The sequence below is a fragment of the Mustela lutreola genome, chromosome 12 (assembly GCF_030435805.1).
Source record: "Mustela lutreola isolate mMusLut2 chromosome 12, mMusLut2.pri, whole genome shotgun sequence".
NCBI classification, from domain to species: Eukaryota; Metazoa; Chordata; class Mammalia; order Carnivora; family Mustelidae; genus Mustela; species Mustela lutreola.
Window position 1 is genome coordinate 8,215,325 of NC_081301.1, and position 16,755 is coordinate 8,232,079.

General features: G+C 51.6%; 1 protein-coding gene across 12 annotated transcripts in view; it reads right to left on the reverse strand.

Moving 5' to 3' along the window:
• The window catches only part of RALGPS1 (Ral GEF with PH domain and SH3 binding motif 1), a 272,513-nt gene that overhangs the window by 221,713 nt on the left and 34,045 nt on the right, over positions 1-16,755 (reverse strand). For all 12 annotated transcript variants that reach the window (XM_059143177.1, XM_059143178.1, XM_059143180.1 and 9 more), the window contains one exon: positions 1,994-2,115. In XM_059143177.1, coding sequence (XP_058999160.1) covers positions 1,994-2,050 — 57 coding nt within the window. In that variant the 5' untranslated portion in view covers positions 2,051-2,115. The remainder of the gene's footprint in view (positions 1-1,993; positions 2,116-16,755) is intronic.

Here is a 16,755-nt window from a genome sequence, read left to right on the forward strand (position 1 = left end):
TCAGTAGGCCTGTGTCACTGAAAGGTTTTACGAAGGAGGCTGCTATACCCAAAAGCTGAAGGTGATCTGAAGAAGCAGCACACCATGGTGGCTGAGAGCTCTGAAGCCATGCCTGGTGGGAACGCCAGCTCCACGCCAGCGGCTGCCCGACCTCGCACAAGCTATTCACCTGACCGTCTTAGAGCTCTCTAGAAAATGGCACCATAGGCAGCCGCCCCCGACCCGCCCCCCACAGTGCTGTGGTACAGGTTATATACAGTGAAGCTAACAAAGCAGAGGGCAGAATCCCCCTCCCCAGGAGACGCTGATTCAAGGGGCCTGGGCGGGCTTGGCTGTGGCTATTTCAGAAGTTCCCTGAATGATGGGACATTCTCCCCTGAGGAGAATCTGTGCTAAACTTCTGAGAAGTAACAAAGACGAGTCTTGAATGCATTTGAAACTGGCAGTCTGTTCTGCCCCTCGGTCTTGTGCACAGGCTCCAAACAGGCGATCACCTGCATTGCCACACCCACCTTCCAGAAAGTAAGCAGTTCAGGTGACAGGGTGGTTTTCCTCCATTTAGTGTCATCACGGTTGGGAGCGCTGGCTTGAGTGTCACAGGGGCCTGACTGTGAATCTCCCCTACTGCTGGCCAGCTGTGCGATTTAAGCCAGTTTATTCACCTCTTCCTGCCTTAGTTTCCCCAGTTTGCCTTCAGTTTCTGAAGCAACAGTACAGACCTGCTCGGGCTACTGTAAGGACTGGTGGGATGTCACGTGTGAACACACAGGACACAGGCCTGGCAGACAGGACAGCTGAGTCACGGGGGTGGATGTGCGTGTGGTGTCAGTCACCAGAATTTACTGAGCGCTTCCGTTATATACGTGTTCTCTCATTCGACAACGCTGTGAGCACTTACCACGTTCCAGATACACACACATCTGCACCCACACACAATACACACGTGTCTACATGTATGTGTACACGCACACACATACACACAGAGAGATCAGAAAAGACAGACATTTTCCTCTAGATGAAGTATAGATTATAAATGAAAACAGAAGTCTGATTTCCTCCAGTTACCAAACAGTCCATTCCCAGGATTTCAGGTTTTATAACTTTCGTGTAACACCCCATTGCATCTGACCCAGACACACACGCTCATACAAGAGGCCTTATTTAATCCAGTGTTGCCCCAAATACACTAGTGGTGGTGGTGACGATGAGGCAGTAACTTCATTTAAATCTGTATTGGCACCAGTGGGGAATTTTAAAAGGACTCACAAGTCTGTTTTCAGAAGCAGAGATCAAAATAAGGAATTTTTTAAAGGTTTGTAAGATATGAATAGGTTCCTGTGAATTTCTAGCTGGTCACACAGGATCATTTCAAAAGCCCAGCTCTGCTGAGAGGGACTGCACGTTCCCTCGCCAGTGGTCATGGGGGCCAGGCGTACACATTCAGCCAGGTGGCATCCCTGGGCCTGATGACAGCCGCTCCTCTTGCGTGTCTCCGTTCCATCACTGCATTTGGAAAACAAACCCCTACACCCCCTCAAAGCCCAGGGCAGGGGCCCTAGCCCAGGCCACTCTCAGACCACCAGTCCTTACAGCCATCTCCTACTGAGCAAGGTAAACAAGAACATGGGGCCAGTTGGAATCACTTCTGTCTGACTTCATTCTGGAATGTGTGACTTATTTATAATCAGCAGCAGCTTTTCTTGGGAAAGGTCTGATCCCATCTTGCCACCAAAATGGAATGTGGCACTTGCCACAACTGGACTGGGCAGGTGTTTGTTTTTCTTTGAAGAGAACGACTGCAGAAAACGGACTGATCCTCAGGGCTGACTGCCTCCCAAATCTCACGCCTGGTGTGGCCAAGGGCCTCCGGAGTGCTAAGAATGGTGGTATTCATGGAGCCTTGCTTCCTTGCTGCCTACAACTTAGCTGGGGCCTGGGTCCACTGAAAGGAGTCCCCCTACTCCCACCCATGGTCCCGATACAACCCCTGTACCTGTGGAGTGGCAGAGGTGACCAACACGCTAGCCATCAGACCATTCCTCTTGTACATAGTCTCTGGGCCGCAGGGAGCTTCAGGGCAGCCTCTGCCGGTGACATAACCTGTCTGAAGAAGTCCTGCAAGGCAAGGGGGCTCATGAAAACCAGTTTCAAACTCAACTTAATCCTACTGGGGGCAGGGAGGGTGGCAGGGAACATGTGCTAGGCTTAAACAGAAGACCATAAAGAAGACCTTTACCTTTTCTTGAAGATTTTATTCATTTATTTGGCAAAGACAGAGAGCGCAAGCAGGGGGCAGCAGGCAGCAGGAGAAACAGGCCCCCCCACTAGGCAGGAAGCCTAACGCAGGGCTTAGTCCGACCCTGGGATCATCCTGAGCCAAAGGCAGAGGCTTAACCAACTGAGCCCCCCAGGTACCACACAGCCTTTGTTTTATTTATTTATTTGATAGAGAGAGAACACATACAAGCAGGAGGAGGCAGAGGGAGAAGCAGGCTCCTCGCTGAGGGGAGTCCAATGAGGGACTCAATCCCAGGACTCCAGGATCATGACCTGAGCCGAAGGCAGACTCTTAATCGTCTGAGCCACCAGGCCCCCTGACCTTTGTTTTAAATGAAAGCTGTTAAAGAAGACAAATGGATTTTACTGCATTTCCCCAGGCACTCGATCACTTCATCAGGAGCAAGGTGATACTTGTGCAGTGCTCACCACGTGCCACGCACTTGGCGTACATTAACTCAACTGACCCTCACAACAGCCTTGGGCAGGTCCTCTTCTGCCCATATTACATGTGAGGAACCTGAACCGCAGAGAGCTTTAGTGCCTTCGCTCATGCTGTTTCCTGATCCCATCATCATTCAAAAGCCCTGTTCAAACGTCGTTTCTTCTGAGTATCGTGCCCTAGAACACTCGAACCAGATCCAGATGCTCTCATGCCAGGGTGTACACACCCCTAACAGAGCATTCATCATAGCACTGAACATTCCAGAACTGCCACCTGCTTTTCAGCAGGAAAATGACCAGGAAAGCAGGGAGAATGTAACAGGGGAAGGAAAGGAGAAGGTGGGAGGCCCAGCTGGAAGCCAACTGCAATCACCCAGGCCAGAGCTGAAGGTCGTCTGTGCTAAGTGACGTTGTCACAGTGAAGTCAGAGAGAAGGAGACAGACTGGGAGACAGCGGGAGCAGAAACTGATGGGGAAGAAGGACAGAGGAGAAAAAGCTAAGGATTATTGGTGTCTGGCCTGAGGTGCCAGAAGGATGGTGCATCCGTCCTCAAGGAAAGGGACACCGGCAGCACAGCAGATCTGTAGAAGGTGAAGAGCTTCATCTGAAATATATGCCGGATCCACGATGTCAGAGAAGACCCACCCTGGAGGGAAGGTCTCGCCTGAAGCCCCCCGGGGAAGATGGTCTGGAGGTAGACAGAGAAGATCTCCACCCTGCCTGTGATGCTGCCAGAGCCTCAGCCACGAGGGCCCATGGCGAGCAACATCGAACACCCGAGAAGGACAGCGTCAAACACCTGAGAAGGAACGCCAGAGCGCCAGAGGCTCCGGCAGCGCACGGCTCCAAAGCCATGATGGCCATCCCCTCACAATCACTCTGCCGGCTTCCGTCAGCCGCGTTCTCCTCGGCGACAGCCTGTGAGCCGTCCACCCTCCCTCCTTCCTTCCCCCAGGCACTGAGAGGAACCAGTCTGAGCTATAAATGACATTTGGGGGCCAACTGGGGACCACCGGATATGGACATTTCAGAGGATACTGAATTACCATTCATTTTCTGGGGCATGAGAGCAACAGTGGGAAGATTAAGTAGGAGCGAGTCTATCTGGGGAACACGGGGCAGAATTCGGAGCTGAAGTGAGCTTGCGACTTCATTTCAAATCAATCCCCAAAACACGCCGCAGTCGAGATAAGGCGACCACGTCACAACGCCGACAACCGACCTCCACTGACAAAAGGTCACTGCCCTGCTCTCTCAGCCTTTCTGAATGCTCGATCCTTTTTGTACTAAGAAAGCAAAGGGGGAAAAAAAGCGCGGGTCGGCTAAGTTTTTCCTCCGGAGTCCAAACTCCCCGCCCATGAGGGCAAGGGGACGGACTGGAAACACTCCTTTGTTAATCACTGGTGTCCTCGGAGAAGCAGTGCCCGCTGTTACCCGGGACCCTGCGCCGGAGGCTGGGGCAGGTCTGGAAGGCAGCTGCACGAAAACAGGAAGAGACCTTTGAAAGAAGGTCTCGGTAGGACGAAGGGAAACGCCGCGGGTAAAGGCAAATCCAACCCACGGTGAGCTGCCGCCTCACTCCCGCCAGGACGGCGGTCACGGAAAAGGCAGCACCGCGTACACTGCTGCTGGGGGGTGGGGGGGCGAGAGGTCCAGCTCCTTTGGAAAGCAGTTTGGTACTTTCTTAAAAAATTAAAGTACACTTACCAAATGACCAGCAATTCTACTCCTAGGTAGCTACCTTGAAAGAAATGAAAGCCTATGTCCACACAAAGACACGCACATGAATGATTCATCAGAGCCAAAAGCTGGAAACATCTGAACGCTCTGCTGAGCGGGTCAGCAATGTGACAGAGGCACACGGGGGAAGAGGACCCAGCAATAAAGAAATGAAGTCCTGAGAGAAACCGGAACATGTATAAACCTCAAAAACATGATGCCAAGTGAAAGAGGCCAGACCCAAAACACTGTACTGTAGGGTGCCATTTTTATGAAATGTCCAAAAAAGGCAAATTCATAGAGACAAGAGCATATCAGTGGTTGGCTGGGGGTGGAGGCAGCCGACCGGTCTGCAAACGGGCACAAGGGATTTTTCTGAGGTGACGGAAAAGATCTAAAACTGGGTCATCGTGACAGTCCCACAGCTCTGTAAATTCACCAGAAGTTACAGAATTAAACACTTGGAATGGGTGAATTTTACGGCATGTAAACTCCACTACAGTGAAAGCAGCAGCCACCAGCTCAGTTTCATGGCAGAGACCTGAACTCTCATGTTTAGCTGCCCCCCTTCCACATCCCTTTGAAATAATCCAAGAAATATTAAAATAGCAAAAACAAACTACATTAGCACATGACAAGAGAGAAGGGTTATTAATAAGCAAAAATCTTTGAGGAGGGGCGCCTGGGTGGCTCAGTGGGTTAAAGCCTCTGCCTTCGGCTCAGGTCATGATCCCAGAGTCCTGGGATCAAGCCCCTCGTCAGGCTCTCTACTCAGCAGGAGGACTGCTTCCTCCTCTCTCTCTGCCTGCCTCTCTGCCTACTTGTGATCTCTGTCTGTCAAATAAATAAATAAATAAAATCTTTAAAAAAAAAAATCTTTGAGGAATTTCCAGTGCAGAAGAGACAGGACTGCGAGGAGGGGAACCAGCCCCTGGAGCAAAGGGAAGGCCTCCCAGGAGTCTGGTGGATGAGAACCTGCAACAGACACCCCAAGAGAAACTCGGAGACTTCAAAGTGGGGAATCCAGAAACTGAGGCTGAAAACAAAGCCAGCTTGAGAGCCCAAGGGGCAGCATGAGACCGGCTCAAGCTGCAGGCCTCAAACCAGACGACCCGGCTCATTTCTTCATTTAAACGGAAAAACATATTTCTTTATTATTGCATTAAATAAAAAGATCTGTTGGTGAGTTTAATAACTACCATAATTTGAAAGTAGTTATGAGCATAGATATTCTAAGAGTCCAATGATCATTGTGTGATATGAAAATACCATAAATTTTATTGGCAACAAAGTCGCAAGTACGATTACTATTATTGGGATTCACTGTCTTTATTAGTAACTGAGAGAAATGCTAAATTTCATTTAGAGGTTGGTGAAAATAAAGATGTCATATTTTTCTCATCAAAATTCAGTGAAGCCTGGTCCAGAAGCCCTGCTCCAGGCACTGGAGACATAAAGTGAGGAGGCCCTGCTCCTGCAGAGCTTACATTCCAGTGAGAAGTCAGAAAATACACACATGGATACAAAGAAGATAACTTTAGATACTGAGAAATATCTCAAAAAACTAAAATAGGAGGGCACTGGGCGGCTCAGTTGGTTAAGCCTCTGCCTTCGGCTCAGGTCATGATCTCAGGGTCCTGGGATCAATCCCTGCATCTGGCTCTCTGCTTGGCAGGGAACCTGCTTCCCCCTCTCTCTCTCTCTGCCTGCCTCGCTGCCTACCTACTTGTGATCTCTCTCTGTCAAATAAACAAATAGGGTGGAGGATGGTGTTTGTCAGGTCACCAAGGAAGCACACTCCAAGGACGTTTGAACTATACTGTGAACTGGAAGCTTAGGCAGGAGTCAGCCCATAAAAACCACCGTGTGTGCTCTGTAGTGGGCACGGCAAGGGCAAAGACCCTGAGATGCACGCAAGCTCAGCAGGCCTGGGATGGAGGCAGATGGACCCAAGTGGGTAGAAGGCAGTGGACAGTGGACAGACAGGCTGGGGCCAGAGCATGAAGGGCCTTGCATGCCATGGTGGGTGTGTGGGTTGCGTCTGGAGTGCAGTGGGAACCCTCTAGTGTACTGGAGGGTTTTGAGCAGGGGAGAGACAGAATCTGATCTTACGGTTTTTGAGATCACTTAGGCTGCTGGGCAGAGAACTGGATGAAGAGAGACAAAGTCGGAGCCTCGGAGGCAGCAGGGACAAGAGAGGATGGTGGCACGGACCGCTGGCTACAGGGATGAGGGATGGATCTGGGAGGGGTTCTGGAAAAAAACAGACAAGACCTGCTGATAGACCACAGGTGAAGCGAGAGGAAACGAAGGGAACCCAGGATGACCCCTAGCCTTGGGCTGTCACGAGTGGATGACAGCCCAGTGTTGCTCAGCTGTCCATTCCTTCACACATCACCCACCCACCCACTGAGACCACTGGGGGACCAGTTCTGGGCATCTAGAGTCAGAAACAACACAACCCTGCCCTCCAGGGTCCTGCAGAGCAGTAGGGAGAACACCAGCAAGTGACATGTGCTCTAACAGATCCCGGGTTCACTCTGGGGGTCAAAGAAGACATCACTGAGAAGAACCCTTGAGCTGGCTCTCAAAGGACCAGTGTCTCAAGGGAAGGGCAGAGGAGGGTACCCTGAGCTAGTGTGGAAGCCCAGGGCAGAAAGGACTCCTGACATGCCCTGCACCAGGACCACAAGGGAGCAGACTCCCCTCCTTACCAGACCACAGCCACGTCCATCCTAACACACAGCGGCCAATAAGCTAGGCAGGGATCCCCAGAGAGTTTAACAGACGGTCCTGACGCTGCAGCCACAGCCACAGTGTTCTGTCTCCTGGTCACTCCCCCATCTGTTGGGCAGACTTGGTGAAACCTCCCAAGCCCTGCTCTGCTCAGAGAATTCAGACCAGTCCTTGGCCTCAAGGAGTTCACACCATTATCTGCTCACCCGTCATCAGGACAATTTATTAAACACTCCATTGCAGGCTCTGGCTGGGGATTTCCATGCATTAAAAAACATTTTTTTTTTTTACAGATGAAGAAATGGAGGTACAAAGAGATCAATGACACCATAACTTGGGGACACACTGACTGCAGCACGGCCGCTACTAGACGGGGCCGTCTGGCAGGGAGGCAAGAGCCCCAGCTCTGAGCTGGCCATCTGATTCCGAATCACACTAGAATCCCATCCTTCCGTCCTTCTCCAGCTCTCTCACCTCTCTCTCTCTCTCTCTCTCTCTCTCACACACACACACACACACACACACACACGCTGCTAATGCCTCCTTGGAAACCGAAACACTGCCGCAAAGCAAGCAATTCTCATGATGTAACTTCACAAGAACGTGGCAATTGTATCAGGACCACAGAACAATCCCTCATCTTGTTTCTGTATGACAGACTCTGCTCTCGTGTGTGGGCTCCCGGAGAGGGGAGGAAAATCCCATATGCCATGTTGGTTTCCTTCCAAACTTGCAGAATTCTCCTTCGACACTGCAGGTTCAGGAAACCAAGAAAATAACATGAGACAGTCTGGTGCAGACCACTGTTGAGAAGGCAGAATAACCACTTTTTCCTACGCGTATGGAGGTTGTTTCAAAGAAAATACACACATTCAGGAATGTTCAATTACAAGAGAGTGATCTCTTCCAAATGTTTTAGACGAGCATGGAAACAGATCCCAAGCCCCACTGCAGAGCCCGTTTCCCCAGCATGGAGTGGGCTGCTCTCCGTGGACGTGGTGGGAGCTGGCTCCACCTTTGTGCATCTTGAACAGAAGCTGTGACAAGACGAATAAGAAGGAAACAAAGAGGGTTGTGGGCAGAACAACCCCTTCATCGCTCCAGGAGCGGTAAGTGTGTGTACGTTTGTGCACACATGCGCACGCGGGCACACACACACACACACACACACAGAGCGTGCAGAGTTCCAACTGTAACCATCACTCTGGAGCGGGACCACTGGCCAGCAGCTCTAGAAAGTCCCCCTTGTGGGCGCTGGCAGGGCTGTTATCTCTGCCTCCTCCTGACCCTCTCCAAACTGGCCAAACCTCTTTTCCTGGCAAGCAGCAGCATCTGGCGGCTTTCAAAGAGAGGCCTGGCCACGTCAGCACATGTCAGACTTGAATGCCATCACTCACTGCAGCGCTCCCCGCCGCCCCCCTCCCCACACCCCGTCCCTTCCAAACCACCCACCAGATGTTCAACCTCCAACATCCCACCTTCTCACTGAGGGAAGGAGAGTGGGCTGGGGAGGCGCCACCACGGCTGTGCCTCTGTGGAGGAGAGAAAGCAGCAGGGTGTGGGAAAGAGGGCTGGCTCTAGGGGTGGAGGGCTGCAGATCTCACCAAAGAGGGACAAAACCTGTGAAACTGAGCGAACCCAGAGAGAAGCAGGAGGACTGCATCTTCTTGGGCAAGGGAAGAACCTACATTTATGGCGCTAAGGTAGGCGCCCGCAAACAGGCAGCAATCCGCCAATCCAGGAGATGGGCGTGGACTGAGTGCCCCACGTCCCCCCATTGCCAGAAACCTTAGTCCAGCCCAGGGGCACCTAACCTTTTCAAGGAGGAGGACTTCCCGAATTTCTCACATAAAGTAATACAGATACATGCTGAAATTGTATATGCTTAATAAAAAGGCATCAAATAAAAAAAAGAAAGTCTCCTCTCCCTACCACCCTTGGTCCCCGTCCCCAAAGTCACACAGTTCACATAGTGTAGGGTAGCATTTCTGCACACATCCATGCATATGGAGACAGAAGTAAACGCACAGATACATACGTAAACGTATTTCAGAGACTATCCTTTTCAACACACACACACAAAATTTAGTTCTATTTTTGGCATCTGTTGACTAAGGAAAAAACCCTTGGCAACGAAAAGCTGTTATAGATCACCAACACACTTAAATTCATCTGTGGTCTAATCATCACAGCAGTATCGACATCCACGCGGAACACGGCAAGGTGTAGTCCCAGCACGCATCCCGCAGGCTGCCAGAGCCCGCGGCACCCGTGGATCTGGGGAGGTGATCGACGCCCTCCACCCACGCCGGATCACAGTGGCAGGTGAAGGCCTGGTGGAAGCTGAGAACAAGATAGCTGCAGAGCAGTGTCCGGGGCAGGAGAACAGATCGATCAGGAGCTGAATTCTCACCTGTCACTTACTCTATGCCCCGGGCAAGCTGCTTCACCTGCCCAAGCTCCACCTTCCTCGCCTGGTAAACAGGGAGACTCGTGATGCCCGCCTCGCAAATGGTCAAAGGGGTCCCTAGGATGCTGTAGCGTAGGAGCAGCTGGGAAGTGATGGCTGTGCCTGTGCCAGCGCCCCTCACCGCCAGGCTCACCCGCTGGGGCAGGGTAGGCACAGGCAGGGCTGCGTTAGCATAAGACCACAAGACATCGCACCAAAGTTGAGGCACCAAGAGAAAAGTGAGTGAAGAACACTCGTCTCATAAAACTAGGGAAGATTCACGAAAGAAAAGCAGTGCTGTGGCTGGCTGGACAGTTTTTAAAGTCTCTATGAAAAGGCCACAGGAGCTTCACCATCCCTCACGCGTACACATACAATTCTCTTGAAACCAAAGGCTCCTCCTCCATTCTGAAACAAGGCTGCAGAACAGAGGCGGAGGGGAGAGGTCCCCACGGGCAGCCACTAGCTGGCAGGCATGGCCTGATTTCTCCATAGTGGGGGAGGCCGACTTGGGAGAAACAAGAGGCCTAAGGATCCCTAGGGGTGAGGCTTACAGGGAGCGCCGGGAAGCAGGGGTGAAGGGGAGAGCAAGAACGAGGGTGGTCTACCTGGAGCACGCCAGACCCCCCCCACAGTGCTGGGGATACCCCGGAAAGCTGGAGAGTGACATTTCCCTTTCTGCATATTTGGGATGATGGTATTCTGGTCAGGGACCGGTGCCCGCTCCCTCTCCCCAACTCTGCACAGCCCCCGTCAGTCACCTACTTCCTCTTAATTAAGGTCCCAGGAGCACATGCTCTGGGGAAGGCAGGCAGTGTCGCCTGGACATGGATGGACGGGGTCCACCTGGGCAGCCATCAGCGGAAACAACCCTCCCTGTGGAACACGCCTGGTCCAGCCCACCCAGCCTCTGCTCGAGGGCAGTGTCGGTGTCAGTGTCGGTGTCGGTGTCGGTGTCGGTGTCGGTGTCAGTGTCAGTGCCGTCCTCACACTCTCCGTGCGGCAGCCCCGCCTCCTCACAGTTGTTTCTTAACACAAACAGAGGGATCCTTCCAAAACATCAACCAAAAACTCACAGAACATAACTAAGAAGGGTGACCGCTCCTGTACGTAGAGCGCACCCAGCTGGAGAGAAACAGTCCGCACCCCAGACCTTTCCCTGGAAGGAAGCCAGAGAAACGCCCTCAACGATAAGAGAAGGCGCTCCCCGTCCCAGGCAGCGGCTCCTGCAGAAGCAGGCAGTGGGAAGAGGAGAAGGAAGTCAGCCAGGGGCATCAGCTAGCGCAGCACCGTTCAGGACGGAGCTGAGGACAGCCTGGGGCTCTGACGCACGGAAAGCCGGCCCTGCAAAGGGACAAGCGCCTGAGTCTCCCAGTCTCCTGGGGTGGAAGAGGGAACGCGGGAGATGGAGACTGGTGATTTCTGGGAACTTGAGGTGCCTCCTGAGCATGTTCTCAGGCTTAAAATGAACAGTGGAGAGCAAAATGTTAAAAATGCAAGAGAAAGAGGGGACCCCTGGGCTGCCTGGGTGGCTCAGTTGTTAAGCATCTGCCTTCGCCTCAGGTCATGATCTCAGGGTCCTGGGATCGAGCCCTACCTCGGGCTCCCCGCTCGGCAGGAAGGCTGCTTCTCCCTCTCCCACTCCCCCTGCTTGTGTTCCCTCTCTCGCTGTGTGTCTCTCTGTCAAATAAGTAAAATCTGAAAGACAGAGAGAGAGAAGGAAGGAAGGGAGGGATAGAGGGAGGGGGGAAATTAAGAAAATTTAAAAGCACATCTCAGAAAAGACGGTAAAGTGGGACTGTGGTAGCTGCTTCCCTGCCCCTGGAGGATGGGGTTGGATGGTGGCCACTACTCAGACCTTTGCTAGAGGAGGGAGGCCCTGGGGAGACAGGAGAGCCTGGCTGGCACAGGGGGCACCCACGCCAGGATCCAGGGGCTCAGTGATGTCTCTCAGAGAAGACACTTTCGCCCTACAGGGATGTAAAGCAAAAGCACGAGAACCAGACCATTAATTTCCTCCACAATTAATTTCCTGAGGACCTGATGCGACCCTGAGGGCAGGGCGCTGTCCCAGGCAGGAGGACACTAATGAGACCCCACAACCAGCTGCAAGGAGGGATCGTGGACAGAGACAGGAACCGGAGAACAACACTGGGAGGGAAACCGGAGGTACATGAGAAAAGCCGACAGCCCAGTTCGCAGCATCACACCTGGGTCAACTTCCCTAAGCGAATCTGAAATTCGGATTGAGCCCATAAGCTCCTCACACGTAAGCTGCATGAAGGGCACATGGAAATGCTGTGCACTACCGTGCAACTCTTCTGTAAGTCTAAATTTACCTCAAAACAAAAAGTTAAATTTAAAAAGCAATTCTATACCCTCACATCCCACCCCCCCTTGCACCCCTCCCACACAAACACACACACACACACACTCTCCACAAACAGGCCTGACACCGGGCTCCCCGTTTCCTGCACCATGGGTTACCTGAGAGGTGCAGCTCCGGGGACTTGCGGGTCAGACATCGTACTATGCCCGTTACCTGTGGGCCACAGACGTTACTACAGGAGACCGAGGATGGGGCTGGAAGACAGTTCACCACGTAGAGCAGGGGGTCCCTCCCTAGTCCCTGCCAAGGGCAGAGGAATTACTGGTCTGACTGGTGCCCCCCCAGGTCACTGACAGTCATATCTGTCTGGCGCATCACTAAATGCCCAAAAGTCCCACCCCTGTTTGAGGACCCCTTCTTCCCACTGCTGCCATGAGACCGGTGAGACTCTCACACGCACCCCGATGTGTGCCCGCCTGGCCTGTTCTGGTGTGCTGCTGGCCAGAAGAACGTAACAACCCCAGGCGTAGGTCAAGTTCAGGGGGCATGGGAAGTGCCACTGGGCAGGGAGCTCCTCATTTGCCTCCAGCAGCTTCGAGCAGAGAACCCTGCGCTGGATCTGGGCTGGCTCATAAGGAGGGCCATTCAACTCTTTGCTGTTCTTCCCCGTCGGTAGGTTGAACTTTGGAAATATCAAGGTGAAGAACAGGTTGGCAGAACAGAACCCCCACATTCTTGGGCCTTCCTCACAAATGTCACTGAGTCCCAACTCATCGCACACAGCCTGGCACTTCCCACCTAAACGGGAAGGAAGTTGTCTGTGAGCAAGGCGGGGTGGGCGAGGTCTGGCGGGAGGACAGAGAAAGCCACCTGGGCAGCGGCACGACAAAGCCCAGTAAGAAGAAAGGATGCGCCCCATGAGGTGGGAGCCGGCAGGTGAGGAACGTCATCCTTGGGTCTTGAGGCTGACTTCATTTCATATTGCACGAACAACTCTGCAGGGGCTAGAGCGCGGGCGGGGACCAAAGCACACAGAGGAAGTGACATTTTCCCACCAAACCATATAAGCAGGTCTATGTTCCAAGACAGTGAACCGGATCCACACAGCTGCCTTCCCCCTCCAAATCTTGTTGGGATGAAAAAACAAGAAGAATAAGAAATCTGTTGCAGTGTTGAAATACAGGGAAGGATGACATCACCAAACCAGAAATTCAGAATTCCTAGAAGATTTGAGGCAAATGGAATTGGACTGGGGAGAAGCTATGAGAGTTAGAGACATCTGGCCACAAAACTAACGGTCTCTTCTGTCCAAACAACACCCGGCTAGAAAACACAGCAGACTGAGAGCCTACTAACCAAACGTTACCTAGAGATAAACTTGAAAAGGAATGTACAGAAATCATTTGAAGCAAATTTTGATATTTTCCTAACAAAAAAAGAAGACAAATCAAAGGAGAGACATTTTGCTCTTCTGAATAAAGAGACAATATTGTAAAGACATCAATTCTCCCTAAATGATCTATAAATAAAATGCAAGGTCACTCTAAATCCAAAGGGGATTCGTTTTGGAATACAACAAATTGATTTAAAATTTCATCTGGAAAAATAATTTTTAGAAGCTAAGAAGTTTTGAAAAAAAGCAGTAGGATGAGAAGTGACCTGTCCTGCCAAGAAGCCACGGAGAGATGAACGGATTCGCAGGACAGAACACAGTGCAGATCGCAGGGTTAAGTACACATGAGACTTAACCTCTAGTCAAGATAGCATTGCAAATAGTGGGAAAGGATGGATCATGTAATAAATGTTGATGAAACAATTTACTATTCACTTGGGGGTGGAGGGGTTTGTTTAAAATCTTACCAAGTATCCTAAGAAAAACAAATTGAGCATAGAGAAAAAGAGAGAGAGACAGAGAGGAACCAAAAAACAGACTCTTAACTAGAGAGAATGCACTGACGGTTACCAGAGGGGAGGTGGCTGGGGGTGAACTAGGTGATGGGGATGAGGAACGGGTTTTGTATGTGTTGAATCATTAAACTGCACACCTCGAACTAGTATTACACTGTTTGTTAACTAACTGGAATTTAAATAGAAACTTAAAAAAGAATTTAAAAAAATGAAATCTTCCTCAGTATCAAATATAAGAATAATATTTAACCAAACATAAAATCCCCATAAAAATCCCAGAGGAAACACTAATCATTATTTTTAAAGTAACTTTGGAGTGAAGAAGTCCTCTCTCGGGTGATACAAAAGCCAGAAAAACAAAGGAAACCACTGGCAGCTTTAACTACATTAAAAATGAAAACTCTGTGTAAGAAAAGACATCATGAAAAAGATGTAAGACGATAAAAACACTAGGGAGGGGGTGTTTGAAACGTCCCATGAGAAAGGATGAAGTCAGATCCTTAGTATGCAAAGAACTCCCCCAAGAGTCCAGCTCAACGCTGGGCAGGTGTGCTGCCTGGGCCGGGAGGGGCCTGTCCTCTCTGCTCTGGCTTGTCACCTGCAAAGAAAGGCACTACCAGCAGCACCTTTCCTGTGCGTGTGGCAACTACATGCGATGCTGTGTGTGAAGCACTTGGCCCCGAGTCTGAGCAAGGCAAGGAAATCATCGGACAGGCAAGGCGAAAGCATGTTTCAGCAAGGTCACGGGCTGCACTACCACCTGCAAAGAAGGGAAGAAGACACTGGAAAGCCTCTTCGGCGTGTTTCCGTATGGGCAGCTGGGCCACATCCACTCAAGGCACATTCATTCGAACCACCCTAAGCAGTTGCTTAAAATGACGAGATAGATCAGTATCTACGGACAGAGAAAGAAGTCCACCAATTCAGGACACAGCCACCCCTATTAACTCACGCAGCCTGGATGGACTGAAAGTCTAGTATGTGTCGGGTACTGCTCTAGGGGCAGGGCACAGAGCAGCGAAGGAAAAGCTGGAAGTCGCCGCTACATTCTAGCGGAGGTGGTGGACAATACATAAGGCACACAGTGAAACATACGGAGTGTCGGCGGAAGGTGAGAGAGGGAAAAAGTAAAGCAGGGCTTGGGGCCAGGCAGCGGGGGACGAGGGTTACGATTTGAAATGGGGAGGTCTGAGAAGTGCTGGACATGTTTTCAAACACTTGCGCACTAACGTGGTCACACTCCACTGTTAGTATCATTGCCTCTGAAAAGTGTACGGCACTTTCGGGACGCCTGGGTGGCTCAGTCAGTTAAGCATCTGCTCTCAGCTCGGGTCATGATCTAAGGGTCCTGGGATCGAATCCTGAGCTGGACTCCTTGCTCAGTGGGGAGCCTGCTTCGGCCTGCTTGTGTTTTCTTTCTCTCTGACAAATACCGTTTTTTTAAAAAAGTGTCCAGCACTTTCATTTTCCACTTTTTGTACACATCAGTATTGTTTCTTTTAAAGTAGGTGATAAAACAGTGCTGTGAGCAGCAGAGCATTCAGGGAGAAAACTGAACTTCCACAGACAAGCTCTCGGGGATGGCTGACGGCCAGGTAGTCCAGCCTGAGGGTGGAGTCGCTGCCCGGTGCTTTGGCACCACCTGGTGGCCATTGCCATGTCAAGGAAAAAAGGCAAGGTGCACAATTGTACAAACCACCACCTACCTGCCCTGTAGACGGGAACTAGAAGGAAAAAGGGCAGCACAAATGCAATTTCACCTGTTGGGGTGACAGGGTCGTAGCGAGATCTATTTAGCTTGGATTTTCTATCCTAGCTTTACAATGTTTCATTCATTTATGTGTAACTGCAATGGGGCCGTCCTATGGACAGCCAAATGTGCTCGAGGGGCAGAAAGGGGGAGGTGGGTCAGGGGGCACAGACCCATAAAACCAGGCCATCTGCACACATGTCCCCAAGAAGGCTGGGAATTCAGAGTGACAACTTCAGGTCACTCAGTCTGTGGAAGAGGAGGCTCTTCCCCAGTAGGAGTTCCTAAGGGACAAGATCCCAAGAGTGGCTGGGACGAGCAGTTCCATACCTGCCCTCAAGGATCAGTCACTAACTGAGCATGCGCACAGACTACTGAACCAGTGCCTCTTCACCAGAGCCCAGAGGAGACGGAGGGATAACCCCCCGGTGACGGGGAGGGGACACTGATCACACCGAGGGCTCTGCCTGGGACACTTGTCCCTTCTCTGTCCTTCTGGTCCTCAGTCTATGGAGGGCCGCTCCACTGTGTGCCTCCATTTAGCCCGCCACAGCACCTGTCACCCTGACAGGGCATCTCCCCAGGCATCTCCCCACTCAGCCAGGAGCTCTGCGAGGTGAGTCACGGCTATCTCATTCGCCCCCAGAGACGGCACCTGCAAGTCCAATGTTCTGGGTTTGAATGCAGCTCTGCCACCTACCACCTACATGATGGCGGGCAAGTGTCTCTCTAAGCCTCAGTTGTCCCTCCGTGCCCCCCTCGTGCAGCTGTTGTGAGGACTAGCAGCATCAGCCACCGGCACTCAGGAGTGCTGGGGTGCCAGGCGCTCATCTCAGGGCTCCGCAGGCATTAAGTCCCTGAGCTGAGAAGTCCCTGTGGGGTAAGTGTTGTTACAGTGTCTGGCACAGGAAGTTCTTAGTATTTGAACCGCAGCTCCCAGCACGGTACCCAGCAGTTGGCTGCGTTCTCAATAAAGATAGAGGAAATACTCCCCAAACCTACTGTGACAAGGGGCAAGGTCAGAACAAGACTGCGAAGTTTAAGCCACTCCAACAGCACCCCCAGTCACCTGGTTCTGCTGCCCCCCAAAAAGGTTCAAGGACTGCACAAAAGGACTTCAAGCAGAGAAGGCCCTCCGGTGG